Below are 23,257 nucleotides of genomic sequence, written 5' to 3'. Positions count from 1 at the left end.
AACATATGGTATAAATGCAGCATGAAGTTAATAATGTCAGCTGTATAAATTACTTAATGAGGAAAAACATGACAGAAAGACAATCATTTCCTGACAAGCACTAAGAAATTAAGTGATTTTATCGTTTCTGGAATTTAAATCAGCTAGTTGTTTTGAAGACTATCGTTTTAGCGTTTTTATACTGTTAATAAATTGCCAAAGAGTGATTTTACATGAAACTTGTGTTACTGCCATGTTATAAGTCTAATAAAGCTCTTTTGGAAATCAGACTGCAACTTTTTGTGGAAATTTGACAAAAAAAAACCTAGCTAAAAAAAACCTAGCTGACACAAGCACAAGAGAGTACTGTAAAAACGATTCACTAGTGTTTTATGACATCGACCAAGCGATGGTAAACAAACAAGGGGAAATGTAAAAGGGGAAAACCCACGAACGAACTGTCCGAAACCTTTTTCTCTCTCCCTGGCAGCGGCATATACCATACAGTGCTAATAATATACACCACTGTTTTAAATTACAGTACTGCTTAAATAAGTGATTGTATATATCACTTTGTCTAAAGTCGGCGTTTGTTTCTTAATCTTCGTATTCTTTCCTGTTGTGTTCCCACTCCAAAGCGTCTATATTTTACCAGGAAGTTATATGGTCTCTTTGATTGCTTCCAGTTTGAATATGATACTCTGTGTGAAGCTTGCCATTCCCAAAGTTAGTATAGACCAACTTTGGCCATTCCTAAATGTATTTTATGCAAATAAACATTTCACACTGTTAAAACCAATTGATAAAGTGCAACTTCATAAAAATAAAATACAAATGTTTGTTTACAAATAAAAAAAAATATATGCAGTAAAGTAGTATTAAGTAATGCTTTAACAGATTTGTGAAAAAGTTAACACTTTAACTAAAACACACATTTGAATTAAAAAAGTGATCATAATTTTCATGGTGTTTCATATGTACATGGCCATGCCTCATTGCTTCAGCAAACTCCCGATAGCTGATTCTACCATCAGACTCCCTACACATCTCCTCACAACAAGCACGTATTGTGGCGTCAGATATATGAGGAGCTACTGCATGAAATGCTTTTTTTACATCATCGAAAATGAGAAAGCCCCGACAGTGAGTGTCAAACATGCGAAATATGTCACGTATCTCATGGTCAGGGTCATGCTTGCTTGCCGCCATGATTGATTTAAAAGTCTCGAAATTCATGAGTTTTTTATTGCCCTCTCCATCATCTAGTAGTTGCTGTATCTCATATTTAGATGGCTTATAGCCAAATAGAATTAACATCGCTACTTTCAAATCTTCGGGGTTCAGAAATCCCTTTTTGTCTTCATCACAATGGTTAAAGATTGTTTGCAATCGTCTTAGTGAAACAGCCATGAAGAAATTACTGAAAATGAAATTTAAATTACAAGTTTGCACATTTTAATGCAAAAAGTTTAAAAATTCAAAGTTTTTAATTCCTAATTTTACTGATTAGATTATGTTAATAAACATTATATAATCCTATATAATGAATTAAAACTCGAGCATACCTGGTACAGTTGCTTTATATTCAATTTACCATAGAAAGTTTAGTTGCCATCAAACCAACGGTATTTTGTTTGTCATTACGATAGACTGCATCTTATATGTCGGTGATTTACCTTTGCAAAACATAAGTTTTTTAAATCGCAAAAATTGTGTTTTTTTTTAAATTTATACCAAAAGAAATCGTTATACCTTTAAGAACCACTGCTCTAGTTGATTTAAACTACTAAACAGAATATGTATATGCACTTCACCTAAAAAAATTTGGATTGTCAGCGACATCTGTGTTGTATTTTCTACGCTCCAACCGGATAAGAGGTGGCGTTAAAGAGCTTGATTTATTTTTTTTACGTTGCAGAAAGATGCGTCACGCCAATCGTACTTGACAGATCTTATTGAAAAGCGGAGTTATAAATCATGAGTTGACAAGTTGGTTGTGTAAACAGAAAACACCTGAAATACGTATAGCAACGGTACTGCGGTGCAAGGTAAAGTAAAGATTTTTGATTTAAAATTGTTATGTAACTTAAGTAACACGAGTTTTTACGTAAGAGATATTATCAAATTGAAAACTGTTTTAACGACCGTTTTTTTTTCAGTCGTAAAGATGTCAGAATATAGAAACAGTGCATAGTTTAAACACGATTGTAAAGATAATAACATGTACATTTTCAACAACATAGCGTGGAGAGAATCAGACTGGCAGTAAAAATAGTGTGCTTTATGTAATATGGTATAAAAAATAAAATCTGTCATTTAAAATGTTACTACGCATGTGGTGTGTTACGTATAGTTGTACTAGGCTTACATAATCTTGTCAAATTATCCCGCCAAGCTAAAAATATAAGCACTAAAAGTAGTAGATCTTGTTATAACACCAGCATATTAAAAGAAAGCAAACCTCAGATTTCAAAGTATATGTTTTATCTAATGAGTATTCTGTATGGACGTAAGATAGATTATGAATTTGCTTGTATTATTTCTTCTTTCCTTGTTAGTTCTGTGGGGAAAGATGGGACACCTTTAGCTCATAATGTCTATACATTTGGATCTTGTTTTAAACAATTAACAACGGTCTATGGGAGTTGTGGGGTTACGGTTTTATAGTTCTTTGAATGTTATTTGTTTACCACCAAATGGTACGAGAGAATAGAATGAAAAGCTGTCCCATCCTTCCCTACCCTACTATATATGTTGTTATGTACTGCATATGAACGCTTCGTTTAATTGGACATTTTACCTCGTCATGCTTTATGTTATGTGAAGATACAAATGTTGTAAGTGGTAAACCAGTGTGTGATGTCAGAGGAAGTGATAGACAAGTAGGCAGAACTGTAAATGTCAATCTAAGGATGGCATAAGTAACAATATCATAGGTAAAGGAAAGATCATTTTGTATAAATCAATGTGATTATCCATATGTGTATAACTTTTGTTGTCTGCCTAAAATGTTTCATGCTTATTTTAAAACGTTGGTTCGTAGTTCTGCTGTTGGTTCAACTGGGCTGTTTCTAATATATATAATGTTTAAACTGCTTTGTGGTGTAAAATACATTCTAATAAAGTCTGGCCAAATTGCACAAGAAACGTTGGTTAATTATAGATATATATATCTCGTGTTTATTTTATACTAAAAAAAATGGTTTAAGAATTAATGAAAGTGTTTTGTAGCATTGTGGTTTGTATAAAAAATGGTTTATTAACTTTATTAAAGCATTTAAAAAACCTAGTATTGCCAAACTCTTTGCAATTTGTTTGTAGGCCTACTTAACACAGTCTAAATGTTTATGCTTTTATTTGTGTTAGTAAAGGTATGTGGCTTTACCATATGTGTTAGCTTTACAGCTTATAATATCAGTGTATATCTAAAGTGTATACAACATTTTGGGCTATTAGCATTAAGAGTATACTGTAAAACATATTTTTTGGACATAGCTTGTCTTTTTTTCAGTACTATAATTTGTATGTTTATTTACAAAACAAAGTTTTTGTTTGTTTTCTAATTTTCAGTAACCACAAAGTTAAACAAACAAAAATGTTTCAATATTTCTAAATTTCTTGTTACTTATAAATCATAGCATATATGATAAACTTGATTAGCTTATCTAATCAAACTAGAGTTCCAATTTTGCCCAAGGCTATTGCGTAAATTCTACAGGGTTTATTCTTAGAGTTATATACTGTAAGACTGATATGATTTTACAGATTTCTCTGTAACATGTAACAGTATATACAAAGTGGGGTTTTTACTATTTATTATTAGCGGACATTTATGCATACAAACTTATTTTCAGTATCTAATATTAAACTAGCATTTTTCACTAGCCTTTCTTCCATATATAGTAATACACTAATATGCCAATAAACGGGGCTACAGTTCACAGCACTGTCAAACTGCATGAGTCACATCACATATTGCAATCATCTATATTTAAGTGAAATAAAAAGTCACGTTATGTAAATACTTAACTAAGCAATGTCGTTATACTATAGGCATAAAGCACAGTAAGATCGCACAAAACTTTTTAAACCATTAGCTTTTTTAAATGTCAAAAGTTTCAGTGTAACTTTCTTAAATAAACTTTTGATTGACTGAGGAATTTCCCCCAATGTAACGTTCAGCTATTTGCACTTATGCAATCAACAAGAGGGTATTGTTTCTAGGAGAAATGACCGGTTAGCATTCTGGTTAACTTTGAAATTCAAAGATTTTTAACTCCAAACAAACAACTGTTTATCTCCTAAATCTGTTTAAGCCCACACCGTCTGGTTCCACACATGTAGGCTTATTTAAGATATAATCTCAGACTCAGACGTGTTTCCAGTTAAAGATACATTTATGCAATGCAAATAAATTCTAGATTTAACCGATACATTGCTTGGAATGATAATGAAATCAACCACTGTGTTTACAATACATGTCATTATTTGTTTCTGGTTGGAAATTAGCACTCTTTGTGTGTAATTACATAATCGACCGCCAATTTTGTCATCTCAGATTGAAACAGTAATTGATATCTTCCTGTAACAACTCCCGCTGTGTCCTTGTGTATAAACATTAAACTGTGTGGCCTACATGTGTTATTGGCCACGCTAGGTATTAACAAAGGCAGAAGTCGTACTGGCCAATTCTTTTGTAACCATCTTTTCATGAACAAGCTTTGGTTACGCATTGCCGAGCATGAACTTTAAGTGCCTTTCTGTTTCAGTGTGTTCGGTAATTCAACCGAATTTGGCCCTCCCTGCTCTGCTTGCCTTGTTTCCCATAAGACCAGTTTAATGCAGTTATTGCAAAGGAAAATCGAGTTTAATTATAATTCAATTTTTCCTAATCATGTGTATGAAAATATGGACAGGTGTTCTCTTGATTCTAATTACAACAATCAAATTCATCCAAATATATTGAGCAATTTTTCAGTAATGACTTTACATGTTAAACAATTAGGTATTTAAGTATGTTTAGTATCTTTAAATCCGTGTTATAATTGATATATAGAGTTTCAGTCATTCCTCATTATCTCTGACATCCACAGAGCGGTATTAACCATCAACAAACCAATAGATGTTATTTAAATATATCTAGCATTGGAATGATGGGGGCTGTTCTTGTACAGCCAGTGTCCTCATCTATTATTGATAGCAGCATTTATGCTTTTATTGAAATATTTACCTCTGCACTTTTCGCAGTGTGTTCTCAATCGATTGAAATTGATTTATGATTTTACAGCAGAAATTTCGATGAGATTAGAGATCACTATTGGCCTTAATACACTTTGTTTTCAAGCTACCAGTGCTGTCTCATTTAAATGTGTTAAGTTTTGAATCTAACATTTTTTCTGCACTTTTTAGGACAGTATTATCTACTAATTGGCATAGTAACAAATGACAATATGTTTACAAATAACTTTTTGTATGGATGTAGTATACATTATACCAGTCGGGTTTATTTAGAAAATGTGGAAGGGAGTTTTTACTGAGTTACCACATCAACTACATGTTTTTCATGAATGTTTGACCTTTAAATTATGTGGATTGAAATAAAACCGTCCATTATCGCCCATGTACCGCTTGGAATTCAAATGCGTTAAACGAATTTGTTGTGTCAGCTAATTCACGCCTTAAACTGTGGTTGGCCTCTTCGCATTCCTAATACGGCTTTTCCGCCAGGTGGCAGTGCGGGGCACGCCGCTAAGTCTCGCTAAACGGTGTGAGGTCTAATGTTACGTTATAGTGCCGAGAAAATCGTCAACTCGCCCAGCTTGAAACCGACTATCCACATTAAAATGGCCGTCGGCGATGTACTGATCTATAATATGCTGGCTGCAGTGATGCGTGGCTTATTTGCCGACAAATTGAACGATCCCGCCTTTTCTTTATAATCCGCGCCGCGTGCGTCCTTTCAGCGATAGGCAATAGAAAAGTGCAGAGTTCACATTTTACGTATCCACGCTCAGACAGCGCACGCATGTCCCCTGCGTTTATCCGAAATCGTATCATTATTGATCGCAGTACGGTTAGCGTCCGGTTTGAGATGCGGACAGATGTGTTATGTGCTCGATTTGTTAACTTCCAGTTGCTTCTGCTGAGCGCTTATTCGTCCTGGCCGACAATAGAGCGCAACAGCGAGTGGGTATCATGTTTCCAGAAGTCTTACTTCGTCCCGGAGTGCGCAAATGTTGTAATTATATTCCATTCTCTCGCGCCATAAAGAAACGAAAGCGACAAATGAAATAGTCAACAATGCGAGACGGTCCCCTTCCGCAGAAGCGAGCGAAAAAGGCGCAGGAGTGTGCCGAGTACAGACATCCGCGTTTTAAAGAGACAATCGGACGCGTGTGTGCATCTTCTCGTTCCTGTACGAGCCAGCGGCGATTGTCGTGGGTAAGAGAGCTTCTGAGAGCCATGAGCACATATTTATTGTTCTGATTGTTTTCTCTGGGAAAGCAGTCTGAACGAAGTGTGTGTGCGTGCTCGATGCTCGCGCCGTAATGTCGGCTATGTGTGTTCTTGTTCTATTACTCGGAAGCACTCCCATTCTCTTTTAAACAGAGGCAAAGCGACTAGGCACCCGTGCTCGGTTCGTCCCCGTATCCACCTCTCTTCTCTCTCACCAAGCAATTTGTCACCAATAGTCGCTTTACGGTCGCCATTCTTTTGATTACAAATTATCCAGCGTTCTGGTTTCGCCGCTAGATTTGCGCAATTCTCTCGTCGCACAATAGAAACCCCAGATCCTGCCTGTAACCCATGTTTGCTGCTCGTCACGCCCGACTGGCGGCGACGACACGGCGTATCTTTCGCGCTATGCGGGACTGGTGTCGCATTAACACACGCGCTTGGGACTTCTCTGCGTAATGGTCGTCGCTAACTGGCCGATTCTTGATTGTGGGCGCTCCGCCGCCGTCGAGAGTTTACTATAGCACTCACTTTCAACGGCGGCCAACTGGAGTGGAATGATACAAAACGATGACTAAACAATGGGATTATTACGACGCGACGAAGACGGTTGCTGTGCAGGACCCTCATGCTTTGGCGGGTGGCGATGGACGACTTTGAGGGCATACGTGTTGTAGCAATGATTGACGCTGTCTGTCAAATGATTTCTGTTCACGCACACAAAGAAAGCGGCTTGGGACTTCTTCTGCGAGTTATGGCTTTAGGCACGAGGTATGTCGCTGCCGTCCGCTGTTGGAGAGAGAGATAGACTTTAATTTAAGCCCCCTGCAGTTGAGCTTACGGTCGGGATTTACACTTTATGAAGTGGCTAAGTAGAAATCAAACCGCTGATTATAAAAGAGTAGCGAGCGTGCCAGTGTGTTTACAGTATATGTAGTTATAGTAATTGTGATAGTTTGTTATGCAGTGCCAGTCAAGTACTATCTTACTTCTCGTGTATAGTGGCGAGTGTTCAGATAAACGCTTTTGTTTATACGGCTCTTGTATTGATGTGTTTGATAAGATTACTTCTACTACAATCTGTTTTTCCAAGCACTATGCACTTGTTAGAAATTGAAAGTGCTTAAGAGTAGATAGCTGTAGGGAAATATTTACTCTAATTCCAATAGGAATTATTACATTTTGTGGCAGTTATATATAACTTTAGAGAAACATAATAGGTTAGATTTATTAACTGCTGTTGTTTAGTATGTAATGCGTGAATGTCTTATGTATAACCTCTGACCTAATTTTTATTAACCAGATTACCTCATTACAATTAATCTAAACCAATTAAATGTTCAATATATACTAGAGATAGATTAAAATCATAATAAAATAGTTTTTTTTTGTGTATTATTTTCATTAGTTTGTAAATCATAAGTATTCCATGATTTTTTGAACAGATTTGCGGCACGTATCTAATTCAGCTTTTGATCTCATATTACCATGTGTTGGTTATAATGAGCCCCCCACTCCTAATGTTTTATGCAGTACAATTTTCCTTACTCTTCCTTACAATGGTATTGATTTTTCCACTCATTCAAGTCACTTGGGACTTCAGCATTGCATGGTAGCTGTTCTGCTTTGCTTTTAATTATAGATAATTTTAATATTTTCTGCTCAATTTCTCCATCTAGGTTTACCCATGTTTTCCATATTATATAGATTTACCCACTTTCGATCACGCAATGTGTGCAATGTGTCCCACAGGATTACGCCAATGTGTAGATATAGGATGTAACCCTACACTCGTATATAAGACTATTAAACCAGGCATAGTGTGTAGCTTTGATAGACAGATGTTAAAATGCTATTGTGGTTGCCTGATTAAGACACTGAGTGTTTTAATCCAAAATAATGTGTTTTACTGCTAAACATGCAGTAAAACGCATTATTTCGGATTGAAAAAAAAACACCGTATTCGGATTTTCTTTAAGCCAGCATTTTGACATGTGTTTGATATACATTAAGGTCATATCATCCTATTCACATTATGCTACCTACCCTTATGTTTCAAATGTCATATAGAGAAATTAGTTTGATTGGAACATTATGAACTTCATTTAACCAGGAGTACACAGGTCTGTGGTCCATGTTATCTCCCAAGAGTAAAGCCTGCTGTATTTATATAACAAGCAATTGTTTTCGTGTAGGCTTGTATTTCAATATCATATGTGGTTACTTTCTGTAGAGTGATTTATAAAGGTAGTTTAAAGGTGTATTTTTATATTTAAAGGTTTGTTTCGGCAAAATGCACATGTTTGCATTAACAATTGTAACCTTGTATTGTATATCATTTTATTGTGTGCAGTGTTCATATACATCAGAGATATCTATCATACTTCTAGTCTATAGTTAAAGATTAAATTAAACAATAGTGGCGAACATAAATTTGCTTTTCGTACAAACACGCGCAAAGAAAGCCTACATACACCTCAGCGCCAAACTGCTGTGCATATTGTCTATGTGTCGATGAGAATAGACCAGTGCTAGCTGTATCACACAGACAAAGCAGTCTGTTTGCGTTTGCCCTCCTCAAATACACCTACCTTAGCGTCCTCTGCATCTATTTGTGTTTCTTGTTAAATTAATAATGTACTTTCCATTCCGAAAGAATGCAGCATAATGGAATAAATATCCCTTGCCTAGCGCAAACACTGGTTAATCATTTATTATCGAAATATAACATCTCTCTTCCAGCGAAAAAGCAATTCGTCAAGGCCTGTCCGCTCTTTGTGTACTTTGCAGTATGACCCCTTAAATCAGGTCTATTTATTATGCCAGTTCTTCATAATATCAATCTGAATTGATTAAGCATTACCGGGCCAATGCTACAGTACCACATACCTGTACCGAGCTACTACAGCAGCATATGTAGCCATGTGTTCTTGTTCAAATCAAAGCGTAGCTTTGTGTCACACAAAGTTAAATGCAAATATTTCTGTTTAACCTTAGCAACAGTGTGTTTTAGAATTAACGTTCATTGCTGCACTAACCACAGTGCGTTATAGAGAGAATAGAAGTTAGTTTAAAAATCTCTAACCGCCCACGGAGAACAGAATGAGGTGTAGCCATTTAAATGTTATGTAATATTTTAACTTGCCCCTTTTTGTTACAGATTACTTAACCAGTATGATAGACTAACTTAAATAGCCACGTTCCGAATTTAAGTCAAATAGCAAGCAATAATGGAAGTGGAACAAAAACGGATTAATACCTGACATTTGATGCAAGGAAAGTTTGGAATATAAGGTAACAGCTGCAGTGATCATGTTTTTACTTGTTTTTTACTCATTGTATGAAGTAGTGGACAAATCTAAAATTAGTAGGTCGTAAATTTTATCCACTACTTTTATGGTTCTATAATTTGTTACAAATTTTTTTTTTAAGAATATTTTTTATTGGGTGATTATTCACTTTATTTTCCTCTTGAATATACACCACTGATTTGTGTTGTTTTTGTACTCTGCTGTGAGATATAGCCTTAGTTACTGCATCAGGTGTTGATGTTGTGTAAGATTATTCCAGCTAAATGTCTGTTTATCACACGCAATATGCAAGAGACGTCATCATTGTGTCTTTTGAGAAAATCTTTAAAGTCGCCTGGGTATCGATTGATTTGGAATATTTAATGAAGAATATGCATCATTGATCTGTTGTAGTGCACACGCGTTGTGAAATGGAGGTGAATCATATCAAGTCTTCCACCTCTCCCATCATGGGTATCTCCGGGAACATGCAAACGACCGCAAAAATCAAAGGGAATATAAGTTCCTCTCCTGTCCCTATCAACTACAACAACTGCAGCCCCCACGGAGCTATCGGCAACAACGGATGCAGGAGTTCCTCGCCCTACACAGAAACAAGGGGGAGCAAGCCAGAGGACTCCAACAAGACCCAAGGTAAAAGTTCGGAGGAGTGTAAGATTTTCAGCACAGGAAAGTGTACGCGCATGAATGCACCTATCATGTTTCTCTGACTTCCTGAGCAGCGTTCACTCTGTTAGGCATGCAATATAATCCTCTGTATGCTAATTACCCAACTCCTGAGTAATAACACTGAGTTAATAATAAAGTGGTTATTTGATATCTGTTTGTGTGGAATTGGGAATTACCATTTACTGGAATTCACAGAATATCCAGCGTTAACTTAATTTATTCAATACATTACAGAGTAGGGAGAAACCAATGCTTTGTTAATTAAATGAGAAGAAAAAGATGGATGTTATGTTTGCTAAATGTTCTTGTAGAATATTTTTATAATTACTGTACATACCACAGCATTTTACGTCTATTCCAGCAGCTATTAGATTATTTTGAAACTTTGTATGGGTTATTGTTTGGTGATTCCTTTTTAGTCAGTATTATATTATATAGGCTTCTTTGAGGTTTTTTAAAATGCATCCTATAAATTGTTTTTTTGGTAATGCTTTTCCTGAATCAGTATATGTATATATGTTCTATATATATAACAAATCTTATTATTTAGCAAGTGGAGTGAACAGCACTGCAGTTACTCCTGCTGCTGCACAGGGTACACCTGTTTCTGCCACCTTGACAGCGAGCATGAGGCCTTCTATTGGAGGTGTGACTCCGACGAAACGACAAAACTTGAAGATCACGATTCACCCGAATCAAAGTGGGGATTCGAGGTAATGTTTGAATAATTTGAATAATATGTTTGTGTATAGGAATTATTGTGTATGCGAATTATTGTATGATATTCAGAGTAAAGTAGTAGTACATAATAGATAGGCTTATTTAGTTAAAAGTTGTAGTTTATGTTACATGTGTATGATAAAAGTTAATCTAAAAAACAACATGCACAATTATAACTACTGGTAATCTATTGAAAGAAGTAACCGTTTGCCTGGTATGTTTTTAATAATATTTCATGATAGAAAGTGGTGGAATTTAAAATCTAGTGAGGTCTATGCATTAGCACCCAGCGTGTAATGTAAGGGCAATGGGCCAATCTTAACCTAAAAAACTAGGACCCATGCCATGCCACACTGGAAGACCTCCCCCACATAAAATAGAATGATGATTAAATGAATACAATGTTGCAGGAACCCCAGTGGAGTAGCTGGTTCAAATGAAACCAAAGGAGTAGCTGTGCAAGCCCGTCGTGAAGGACCACCTACCAACCATCTTACTGGTGAAAAAATACAGCGCGCCGGAAAAATCAGTCGCAGTAACCGAGCCAACTCTCTGGGTGGTGTTAATTGCTCTGCAAGGAGGCATACACCGGTGGAGACTGGACAGTTGGACAGCCACCCTGCTAAAGAAGGCAGTAACAGAGTGCCAAGCCTTACTAAGGTGAATGATAAACTGTCGCAACGACAGAGCCCAAGAACTCCTGTTGATTACAGCGCAAGTGACAGAGACTCACCGTTTAATTCATACTCCTCCCCATCCTCAAATGAGAATCCTCATATGGTAACCTCCGCGAGAGCAAAAGCGAAAGGAAATTTCACTCAAGACCTTCCCACCACAACGACTGTATCCCACCCTCACAGAATGAGCAGAACGTCGTCGAGTAACAGTGTTTCGGACCTCAGTATGTGCAGCGAAGTGACGGACGAAAACGGTCACCCTGAGTCCTCCACCACCACCACTGTATCTTCCTTATCAAGTGAAATCAGCTCCAGTGGTGTACAGTATATGACCAGAACTGAAACCAGTGAAGGCACCACTATGAACAACGAGCTACGCATTGAAAACGAGTTGATAGACTCGCCGTACGACGATGACACTGCGATTGTTAACGCAATTAACGATTTCACCGAAGCCAGTGGTGACTCGCTAAAAACTAGGGACGGAATAATCGATTCCAAATCTCGGGAAGAAAGATTGCAAAACGATAAAGTTGGACTCAGTTTAGATGACGTGGATAACTTCCGCTTTCCTGATGCAACCACAGTAGCCGGCGATATCGGTCCAGACGCCCTGAACCTTTCAGCGGAAGACATCCAGCAGACTCTAAACTCAGTTTCAGCGGAAACGAACTTAAACCTTGGCATCTCGCAAGGTGATTCTGCCATCTCGTCCACGTTTGGGGATACCTCCATGTTGAATAATGGAATACCTTACGGGACATCAAACGTTAGCGGTGACTTCCAACCCACGGACATTAGTGCTGTTCTATCACCCTCGCTAACCACTGTATCGATACCTACCTCATCTACTGCAAGTATCGTCACAACAGTGGTCTCTTCATTAAACGATGTCCTCAGCACCTCTCAGACTGCTTCTTCCACAATGGTCAGTACTTAAACTTTTTCACTATATATTACTATTTTTTTTAGTGAGCATTTGTTCTCATTTTCTATATTACTTTTATTCCAATTTTATGCTAAATGTTGGTTATAATTTTCGTTTTTTTGTTATTACTCATAAAACAATACCTTCCTTCAAAGAAAGTCTTGTAAAATGTGTTTACTATGTCCCATGACTGCCTGTGTCCTGCTACTATAACTACTAGAATTTTTTTCATAACTATAACTGTATACTGTTCACCCCAGATTTCTTGCAGAATAATACACTGCAGAAAATAGTTTTTGAGTCTAAGGCATTCTATTTTTAACTCATTTTCACGGTCGCAACTGTCGTTATGCTCCATTTATTTCTGTTTACTTTAGCGGTAACTATTCTTACATAACTCCAAATCTTGTTGTGTGCCTGGCTTTTAATACCTGTTGCCACCATTACACAAATGACAAAAATGATAAAAGTAACAAAATATGACAAAATAACAAAAATGACAAAAAAATAAAAATTTCAAAAATAAAAAAGGGGTAAAAGAACACAAATTTAAACTCCACCCTGCAGGTTTCATCAAGTGTTACATCATCATCATTTTCAAGTGAGGGTTACCATAGCAACAGCAGCTCAATATTCCAACACCAATCCACAAATTCATCCACCTCCGTATCGTTCTCACCCTCTGGTCCCAACACTGCAGTAGGAAGGTCACATCTTCAAGAGATACTTGGTGAAACCGACACAAACAGGTGACTATTCCATTATGTGTGGGTATTTATAGTCTATAGGTTTAACTGTATGATTATAGTCCAGAGGCAGTATAAAATGTTAATTCTATTTATTGCATTGCATTTACCTTGTCCATACATACATACAGGTTAAAGAACATGGCACGTCCAATCGATTCAACCCAGTATCACGCCACTACATCTACCTCATTCAGTTCCAACATCATCCAAAATAACAACACCAATCCCTACGTCTCTCGTTCGTCATCGTTATCCGATGTCCCACACCCAGAGTTGGGGCCAGGAACCCCGCTACCCAACTTACCCCCTACCCACCATCATCGTTTTACCCCTCCAGGAAACTCAAACTTTCAGCGAGCCATGCACCAACGGATGCCGAACCCACCACACCACGGCTTTCCTCCAGGTGCCGGGCCACACGGCCCCATGCCGCACGGTTTCGAGCTCATGAACCAGTACCATGAACACGGGGGTCCACGGCCCGGGGTTCATTTTGAGCCCGGCATGCACCCCGGTGGAGGTTACAATGTCCCTTCATCACCCCAAGGCATGCCTGGTTCTCAGCCATGGCAGCGGCAAGGGTCAATGGGTGGTATGATGTCGCCCCACACTCCTATGTCAGCAGGGCCCATGGGTGAAGGTAACAAAAGCCCCAGGGGACCAGGTAACTTCAACAGTTTTCCCCCAAAATCTGGCAACCCCATTTGTGGCTTACAAAGCACGGTCAATTCTATACCCGACACCTTTGCAAGTGGACCCCTTGGTTCTATGACCAAAAACAACAACAATAACATGGGTCCGCCCCATGGAGGTCCAGGTATCCCTACTCCGATGGGCATGGGTGACTTTGGGGGCACACCCCCACCCATGAGTTGCCGAAACAGCATGCTCCCGCCCCCTTCTCCATCAATCCTGGACAAAAGATCAATGAGTGCAGAAGGTAGCATCGTGGGTAACCCACCATCCAGATCAAAAGCTAACAAACGAGAAAGGGGTCAGTCAGCTGATTCCAAGGACGGAGATAAAAGAGGAAAAGGTTTGTGTTGTTGTTCTACAAGTTGAGATTCGTTGATTTTATTGTCATTCATAAAACTAGGCACATCATTGTCGTCCTAATTTTTTTAAAAAGGAGTGACACCATGTGTTTTAGCACCAAGTTTTAGAATTAAAATAGCCTTTTCCGGCTGTTAGGTGTCTATACAAATAAGCAGAGCTAAAGTATGTTGCTTTCGCTACATTAATCAACCAGACTACCTGTATTATCATTGTAAGTGTAGTAGAAACATAACCTCTTTATATGTTAAAAAACATTTGACATTTCAGAGTCTGGGCCAAAACCAAAAAGGCGCAAAAGTAAATCGAAAGATGAAAGTAAGTTTTGAAGTTGGTGTGAATAAAATTACAGAATCATCTTTTGCTGACCAGTTATTTGTTTCCAGGTAAAAAGAACCAACCTGATTCTAAAGCAAGGTCAAGTAGTGTCAGTGACGTTCAGGTATGTATATTTATTAAGCATGAAATAAATGACCAGTTTGTATTTATTTTAACAGTTGGTACTTACTATAGTGATAAAAAAGTTTGTAAAACGTTATTGTTATGTATCATCTTATTTTGTTTGAAAAGGATATTAATGATGCCATTTTAGGTGTGATTTCTGCAGTATTTGTTACACATGATTTTGTTTGTTATGTTTTTATAGTACTTTTTGAGTGTTATCCGATTATATATTCTATTCTGTTCACCAGGTTTATGTATAGGCATGGGATAAACACCAATTTATCATCAAGTTGAGTGAAATTAAGTTTAATTTTCTTTTCTGTATCGGCTTTAAAACTTTATTTAGATATGTAATTCTATATATAATATTTTGTTTTGTGTTTTTACAGAACTCCAATCCTTATCTTTACATTTTCAACTCTGAAATGGCGAATAATGCAGCCAACATGGTCACACAACAGAAGGTGCCTTCCATAATATCCTACCATCATTCCTTTCAAGGAAACTGTCGTCTCCTGCCATCAAAAAACACCCCATCTGGGTTTAACCTGCGTTCCCCCCACCCTACAACAACAACAACAGCAAACGGCGGGGTTATAAAAACGGAACCTAAAAGCTCCTTCCGTAGCCCCCTACCCATGTCAGGCTCCCCGATGGTCTCAAACCAGCGGCCTCCAAAATCAGACTCCGCAGGCCTTCTTAGTCCATTAAATAACCGAAACCAAAAAGCTGAAGAAACAAAGGATACCCAGCCAACAGCAGCTGTGAAACAAGAGAGCGAGGCAGCACAGGAAGTTACTAACCAACAGTCCCCTAATTCCCAGGTATTCAGTTAATCTTTTGCATAACACAATGCATTGAGCTTGCTTATACGCTTGAATGATAAATTGCTATCTTATCCTTCTATTCTTAATTGTGGATAGATTATTTACTGCCAGCTAAACAGCTAAACAACACCAGTATTTTAAACAGTACAGACTCGTTTAAGTTTAATATTTTTTGCATAAATCTACTCTTCATTCAATAGAAAACCTGTCCGACAGCAGAATATGTACAACAATTGACATATTTTAGCAAAAAAATCTGTTAAAAGCCACTCAAATTGCTTATATACCAATTATTAACATTGTGTAGTTAGTTAGCTTTTACAAACAAAAAATTTTCAAAATTTTTACAAATTAGTTATTAGCATTCATAAAACAAAAAATCATAGTTACACAAAAATAATATTAGTAAAAAAGTACCATTTTTAACTATTTAAAAGCAGATTGTTTATAAAGTATTATAAACTCTAAAGTAAAAACCACATTATGAACAATGTTATTAGCTAACGTGGTAAACAAAATGTCAATTGGTGTAAATGCTACTCCAGATACATGCATGATATAGGTGTGTGACATTTTTAAATACTAAACTGGTAGCAACATTCTGTTATTGACTCCTTACCCTTGGGTGTCCTTTGTATGCTCTGTAATTCAATTTACTTAATTAATTATGCTGGAGGAGATGTATTTTTAATCATTTAAATCACTAGCAATTCAATCTTGCCTGTAAACAGCAAATTTTTCTGCTTTTTTTTAATTGCGATGCTGTAGAAGCCTTTTTGACATGAAAATTTTCAAAAAAAAATTAAATCTTTTATGAGTAGGAGTTAACTTGCAAAGTTATATATATCTTATAAGTCTGAGTCAGTAAGAAGGTTATGTGTTTTATAGTTTTTATTACAACATTCTGTTCAAGTTCAAGTAAGTAAATTTGTTTTATATAAGCGAATTTACTTGCAGTGAGCTGATTCACACCAAAACCAATTTAAAACACCTGCTAAAAGGAAACTTAAATTTTTTCATAACAATTTCTAATTATCTTTTTAGTAATGATAAAAGAATATTAAATTAAAGATCAAACAGATTTGCCAAAAGTAAAAACTACATTCATATCATTTAAACACTAGTATATACTTTAAAAATAGAAAACTTTTTTCTAAAAAGAATGCAAAAATAAGTTTTAAATACTTTTATGTATTTGTATATATTTATATTATACTGTATGTTATGTATTTTTCCAGTTTATTTTTCCAGTATTCCCCGTTTATATCTTATATGTTTTTCTCCAAATCTAAATTACATTTTAATTCCAGGTTAAAAATGAGGGTGGTGACAAGAATCTATCTGATGAGCAAATACGCCATCGCATGAAATCGCTCAACAGAATACAGAACCTCAAGAGCATGTTGCTTCCTGATGCAGAACGGAGGGATTCAGCTGGGGAACAAGGTAAAATTAAATCTGAAATATGGCATATTAGTATAAAGGATATAGTATAGGCATAGATATACTCATTGCATTCGCTACATTAATCAGGTTTCGGTTGTTTAAGACTACTTACGATTTTTAAACCGCTTAAATTTTATTTCCCATTGCTTAATATCAGTTAAACTTTGAACACAATTTTATTTGTTATGATATAACTGTTCACATTACAATTTCCATGTATATCTGTTCCTATATCTTTTTAAATTTTGCATAATTGCTGAATTTTCCGCCGTCCTAAAAAAATCCGATTTATGTTTTTCATACCAATAAAACATAAAATTCTATATATTCAGGTAAAGCAGTAAAACAAATGTATCTTAAAATTTTCAACTTCAAAATTTCATTTTTTTTATTTCCCCAGCTCATGTACCATCGTCAGCTGAGGGACCAAGTTGGGCGACGCAAGCTCCCGGTGCTGTTCGAGGCAACTATGCGATGACACGCCACTTGGAAAAGGTGCGGAAAATGGTTAAGGCTACCCCAATGAATGCCATGGGCCCTCACGTCTCAACCAAAGAGAACAGCGAGTGGTTTAGGCTAGTTCAAGTACGTCAGGCATCTCCTGGTTTGCACAACACTAACATCGATAGCTTCTGTTGATGTGTGTTTGCTGTGGGTTGTCCTTCAAAACAATTTTCGCAAAAGCAACTCTCTTGCCACATATAACCCATACGCCACCTGTTAACACTTAACCCATTAGAATTAGAAAGCGAACAAAAATTAGAACAGAAACCTTACAAAAATATTCACACCCAGAAAAAGTGCAGGGTAAAATTTTGAGATAGGGCATGCAATATGCAATAATGTAGCTGCTTTCTATATTTAGTCAGAATATTGCAGCAAATGTACCTGGCCCCTCAGCACTGTAGGGCCCATGCTTCACTATATTACTGATCAAATACCAAAGCTGCTAAACTTGCAGACAGTGAGCAAATGAACAGCGTGAAGTGTGGACTCACTCAGCACTGTCAATGATTAATGGAATGACAGTGATGCTTTTGTTTGTCACCTCTTATTTGCATGCTCGTCTCTTTATTATTTTGTTTCCTGTTTTAATCTCGTATTTTGTTTGTTCTGCCTTGAAAGCAAGTTTAACGGTGCATTAAACTGTCACGTGTCAGTCGATTAACAAAAACTAACCCCATATTACCACCTAACAACTTTATCTTTTATTCCAGGCATACAATGAGGAAAAAAGACGAACCCGAATGATCCACAGTCACCCTGACAACATGCCAGGGGACTTACCCCATGACCCACCACCCCCTTATAACCCCGGGGGTCCCCAACAACGATGGATGGCTCCGGGACACCCGATCCGTGAACCTGGAATGCCCCCTAACCATGAGATGGTAAACCCCCGTTTCCCCCCACACATGGGACTAAGGACACCCGTTCGAATACCCCACGACCGATTACCGCCGGGCATGCATCAGCGCATGAGGTACATGGTGCCTAGCGGTGGGCCAGGAGGCCGAATGCCCATATATACCAACCAACCATCTGGCATGGTGGGGCCTCCTAACCCTTCATCACAACGGTTACCTGGCCCCCACAACCTAAGCAATGAAGCTTACCCCTTCTCAGCTCAACTAAAAAAACAAGCAGCTCGGAACTGTTCAGGTGGCATGCGAGGTCCCCAACCCGGCTTTGACATCCCTAACCCCGGTGACCCAACTATAGGGGGTCGTTTAAGCTCCCCAGAATGGTCGCAATACCCCAACGCAGGAATACCCCACGGTCCACGGTTATCGCACATGGGCGAAAACGTGTCCCCACCCCACGGACACATGGAGCCCGGTATGATGATGACAGGCCCAGGTCCGTTACCATCTCAACCCATGGAGCCCGGGATCGATTCCCGGCTCTCCCACATTGACTCACCCATGAGTATGAGGATGAATAACCCCTCAATGTGTCTTCCTTACAATTTCACCGGAAAAGGTCTGGGGCCGTTACCCAACTACCCCGAAAGGTCAATCCCGAACATTGGCCCCAATAACCTGGGTCCGGCCTTCCCCTCCCCCGACATGCAACCCCCTGGGGGCCACATGAGCATAGCACAGGATATATCCAACCCCAGTAGTAGGATGATGGACACGATGGCAAGAAGGGGTGAACCTCGTCCCCCTGACTTGATCATTAACCCAATAAGATCACCCCTCCCATACCAGCAAGCAGGTAATTTAACATACAATTTGTTTTAATTTTAGTTGATTCTATGTGCGCGAGGTCCCACAGAGTGGCACAACCTGGGTCCTAGGACTTAGACCAGGATTGGCCCATTACCCAAAATTAAGTGTACTCAAATGAAAAAAAACGTAAAAAAATTGGGCGTAACTTTGATATTCCTTTCTGTGAAGGGGAATTTGCAGACCTTATAATATGATTGTTCTGTTTTATAACTGTGTGCGCAATCTTGTTTTTTTGATTTTTCCGGCTTCCAACTTAGACAACCCAAGGAACCACTGTGTTGGAGCAATTACCTTTAAAAAGTCTCTGTCCCAAAGACACATACACCAAGAGTCGCAATAAACCATTAACCCTGGAAAAAATTTTAATGTTAATAGCACTATGTAACAACTTTTTTTTACCCCAGGTCGTCATCCCGCCCCCTCCCCCAGCATGGTCCCCAACCCTGCCATGGGTGGTGGCCCCCAGTTTATACAGGGTGACATGACCCCGGGTATGCTGCCCCAGGCTTCACCCCACCACTCCTTACCTCGCTCACCCACAATGATGAATTCACCCGGCATGATGAAGTCACCCATGACGGGGGGAATACCCAACCAAGGTCCATATATGGGCATGGGGCCACAGGTACCCATGCAACAGATGACCATGGAGAGGGGTATGATGCAGGGTGGTCCACCATCTAGCGTCCATGGGGTACCACCACAAGATTGGAACTCGATTCCTCCTTCATCATTACCTGTAAGTTTTTATTACGAACATTAAAATAATTTAAAAACTAAAATTAATTTGCAGTAAAAATATTAAATTTTTTAGTATAAAAAGTTTTCTTTTTAATAAGCGAATGATGATACCGTGTTTTGAAATATATTTTAGAAAGTTCATTAGTTAAGCTGAATTTTTTGCTAATGGTCTTGTTGCACTTGTTTCTGATAGTGGTTAGGTACTTGCATTGTAACCGAAAGATATTAAAATCTTCGATTGATACCGATATGCGTATGTGGCCTTATGCAAGACAGAAGACACTATAACGAAAATTGCTCCAACCCAGTAGTCACTTAAAGTGCTATAGAACCCTGGTGTCATGGTAATGTGCGAACTCTGGCCTAAATCTGAGTTCCTATAGCCTGTCATGGTGCAGTTCTCACCCATATAGAATAATAGAATAGTAGTTCCTATTTAAAAAGTTTTTTGACACCATATAAAACCCCTATCTCTTCCCCAGCCCCAGCACCCACCTTCAAGCATTACCATAGCAAGCTCGAATCACGGCGTTGGATCATCTGCACTCACGGTGATGATTAATCATATGAATACAATCCAAATGCCCACACATTGCCCTCTCTACCAGGACGCGGTGGGTGGAAATCCACTCTGTGTTCCCTGTTGCTGTGTGTGACATTTCCAAGCTCGAGTTGTTGTTTTTTGTGTTCTGTCAACTGTGATCTGTTTAACATCCGTAATTTAATTACAATTCACCATAAAAAAAATTAAGAATTGTTTTAAATTCTTGAAATTTTTTGGAATGCTGTTTTTTTTAGATTTTAGATAAAAATAATAATTTTTAAATTTTGTTTTTAGGTGAAAGATACTTCAAGCCCCCCTCCTTTGTCTCACATGAATGGAGGTCCTATGATGAGCCAAGAGCCCCCACCTCTGTCCCACAACCCCAACAGCATGGAGCCTACCATGCCGCTCAACCATGGTGGTAATGGTATGATGGTGCGTGGTATGGTACACCAAGGCATGCCTGGTGGTCCGCCGAGCTACGACCCCGGAATGCAGGGTCCTAGAACCTCAGGGCCCCGAATGTTGGGGCCAATGGATGCATTTCCGGGCGAATACACTCGCTCACCCTCCCAACCTGGGATGCCGATGTCTCCCTCCATGCAAGGTCCTCCTCAAGGGATGATGCAGTCCGGGATGATGGAGATGCATGGTCCTCCATCAGGGTACATGATGCATGGTATGATGGGGGGTGGGGGCCAGCCCCCAAATCACCATGGCAACGGCCAGGGCCTTCCGCCAATGTCAGGAAAACAGTTTCCACCGTTCGACCTTACAGGAATCATTCCGACAGAAAAACCGTCGCAAACTCTGAACTACTTTCCTGGTGGTGGTAACTCTGCGCAGGAAAACCAAATGGAAATGCCCAACAATCCACAAATGTTAATGAGAAGTCCACCGCCAATAACTCAATCAATAAACAGGTAAAACTAAAACTTCTTTTTTCATTTTTCTATACTTTTTTATGTTTTTTATACCCTTTTTTAAGAAAAAAACTTCTATTATGTAACTTTTTTTTGATAAATTATTTAGTTTTTGTTTAGTATATTTATAAAAGTTTTGTCTCTCAGTTTGCACCTAATTTATTCATATAATATTCATATTCACTTACTTATTCATATTCATATTTCAGGTACCCAAACATGAACTCTGGTCCTCGGCCCATGACCCCCGGTTCTCACCCCTACATGGCGGGTCACCCCCAGGTAAGACCTGGGGCCCCTTCCAATTACATGGGTTCGAACCCACCCAGTTATAATGGGCCGGGGGGTGAGGGGTACATGTCACCTACGTGGGAAGGGGGTATGATGCCCCCGCAAATGATGTCTATGGGGGGTAACCCTGGAAATCATCACCCAGGTTACCCAGGGGGCAGGCCCCTTATTTAACCCCGTCAGTATAAAATCACCCACGGTCGTGCTATTGCTCTTTACATCATTACATACTTCTACAACTCCCACTGTTCAGCAATGAAATCAATTATTCATCATGAAAGCTGGCTTTTTATACACCAACAAATCCCTTTTACCATTTCTACATCTAAATCATCAGAGCAAGTCACTTTCGGTGCTCTTTACTTCCCTCTTGCACTAACACTGAACTTTAGTAACTGTTAGGTGCACAACACTTCTACATCAAACGTAGAGAATTTATTCCTTTTTTCGTTTCATCTTTTTGATGTAAATAGCGCATTGAAAATCTGCTCCAATAAACTCTTGACGTTACTTCTTTACTTTATACTTAGATATGTAGTTGAACAATGAAATTTTCCAATTTACAGTGCTATGTGAATTTTTAATCATCTTTTCCCATTCTCTCTCGTTACTTTCTGCGCTCTTTGCCGAACTAGTTACCAGCTTTTTGCCCGTCGTTGACCGTTTTCCTGTTTTTCCTTTGTACTCCCCCAAGATTTTTGTACAACGGTTACCCATAGTTACTTTTTTATCTACTGTACATACTTTTGCTTGACAACAGCACAAGACTTTGTTATTTTTATCGTGTGGCGCCCCACTTGATCAAGAGAGTTTCATAGCCTAATGCGAGATGCTATTCAAAAACCTTTACTGTTTATGGACTTTTGTGTTTTAGCTTTGTTGCAAACGGCCCTTAACAAATGCAGCCACTGTCCTACTTAATGTAGTTACACAAACATTTTAACAAAACGATTCCCAGGTTGAGTTGACATGGTTAGAGCATCGTTTCTGCTCTTGTTGATTTTTTTGCGGGAGAATTTGCTCTCCAGCCCTTGTTATTATTATGACAGAGTAGTGTTGTGTAAAAGAGTAAAGTGCACGTGTATCTCGGCTGTTCCTGTTGCATTTGGTCGCTGGAATATTGTCGAAAATATAAATTGCGTGAGCAAACACAACAACAAGTGCCTCATTTGCTGTGGACTTTGAACTCCTGGTAGGTAGGCAGTTAATTACCATTCAATATAGAATGTGCTTTAATATGGTCATAGCACCTTGACAAAGACAAA

General features: G+C 38.4%; 2 protein-coding genes across 5 annotated transcripts; one reads left to right on the top strand and one right to left on the bottom strand.

Annotated features, from left to right (window-relative positions):
- Nucleotides 1-367: 367 nt before the first annotated feature.
- On the bottom strand, nucleotides 368-1,389 carry LOC149729950 (EF-hand calcium-binding domain-containing protein 11-like). The gene has a single exon (XM_089885838.1). The coding sequence runs from the start codon at nucleotides 1,387-1,389 to the stop codon at nucleotides 898-900; it is 492 nt and encodes a 163-aa protein (XP_089741964.1). The 3' UTR covers nucleotides 368-897.
- A 502-nt stretch (nucleotides 1,390-1,891) lies between these two features.
- On the top strand, nucleotides 1,892-23,152 carry LOC149729949 (uncharacterized). Of its 4 annotated transcripts, none has more exons than XM_089885778.1 (18): nucleotides 1,892-2,027; nucleotides 2,139-7,206; nucleotides 9,596-9,729; nucleotides 10,140-10,379; nucleotides 10,966-11,128; nucleotides 11,546-12,740; nucleotides 13,308-13,489; nucleotides 13,618-14,525; nucleotides 14,813-14,860; nucleotides 14,929-14,984; nucleotides 15,376-15,810; nucleotides 17,124-17,259; nucleotides 17,660-17,754; nucleotides 18,477-19,479; nucleotides 19,898-20,232; nucleotides 20,717-20,848; nucleotides 21,073-21,701; nucleotides 21,911-23,152. In XM_089885778.1, exons 4-18 carry the CDS (start codon nucleotides 10,157-10,159, stop codon nucleotides 22,164-22,166), a joined length of 5,796 nt encoding a protein of 1,931 aa, XP_089741904.1. In that variant the 5' UTR covers nucleotides 1,892-2,027; nucleotides 2,139-7,206; nucleotides 9,596-9,729; nucleotides 10,140-10,156; the 3' UTR covers nucleotides 22,167-23,152. The 4 variants fall into 4 exon arrangements, with proteins under 4 accessions (XP_089741904.1, XP_089741903.1, XP_089741901.1 ...); XM_089885777.1 differs by having other exon boundaries at nucleotides 17,660-17,844; nucleotides 20,717-20,785; XM_089885775.1 differs by having other exon boundaries at nucleotides 17,660-17,844.
- The last annotated feature ends 105 nt before the right edge of the window (nucleotides 23,153-23,257 follow it).

Source organism: Ciona robusta, chromosome 10, assembly GCF_009617815.1.
Source record: "Ciona robusta chromosome 10, ASM961781v2".
Lineage (NCBI taxonomy): Eukaryota > Metazoa > Chordata > Ascidiacea > Phlebobranchia > Cionidae > Ciona > Ciona robusta.
The sequence above is the reverse complement of the archived record's forward strand: the minus strand, read 5'-3'. Positions and strand labels throughout refer to the sequence as shown.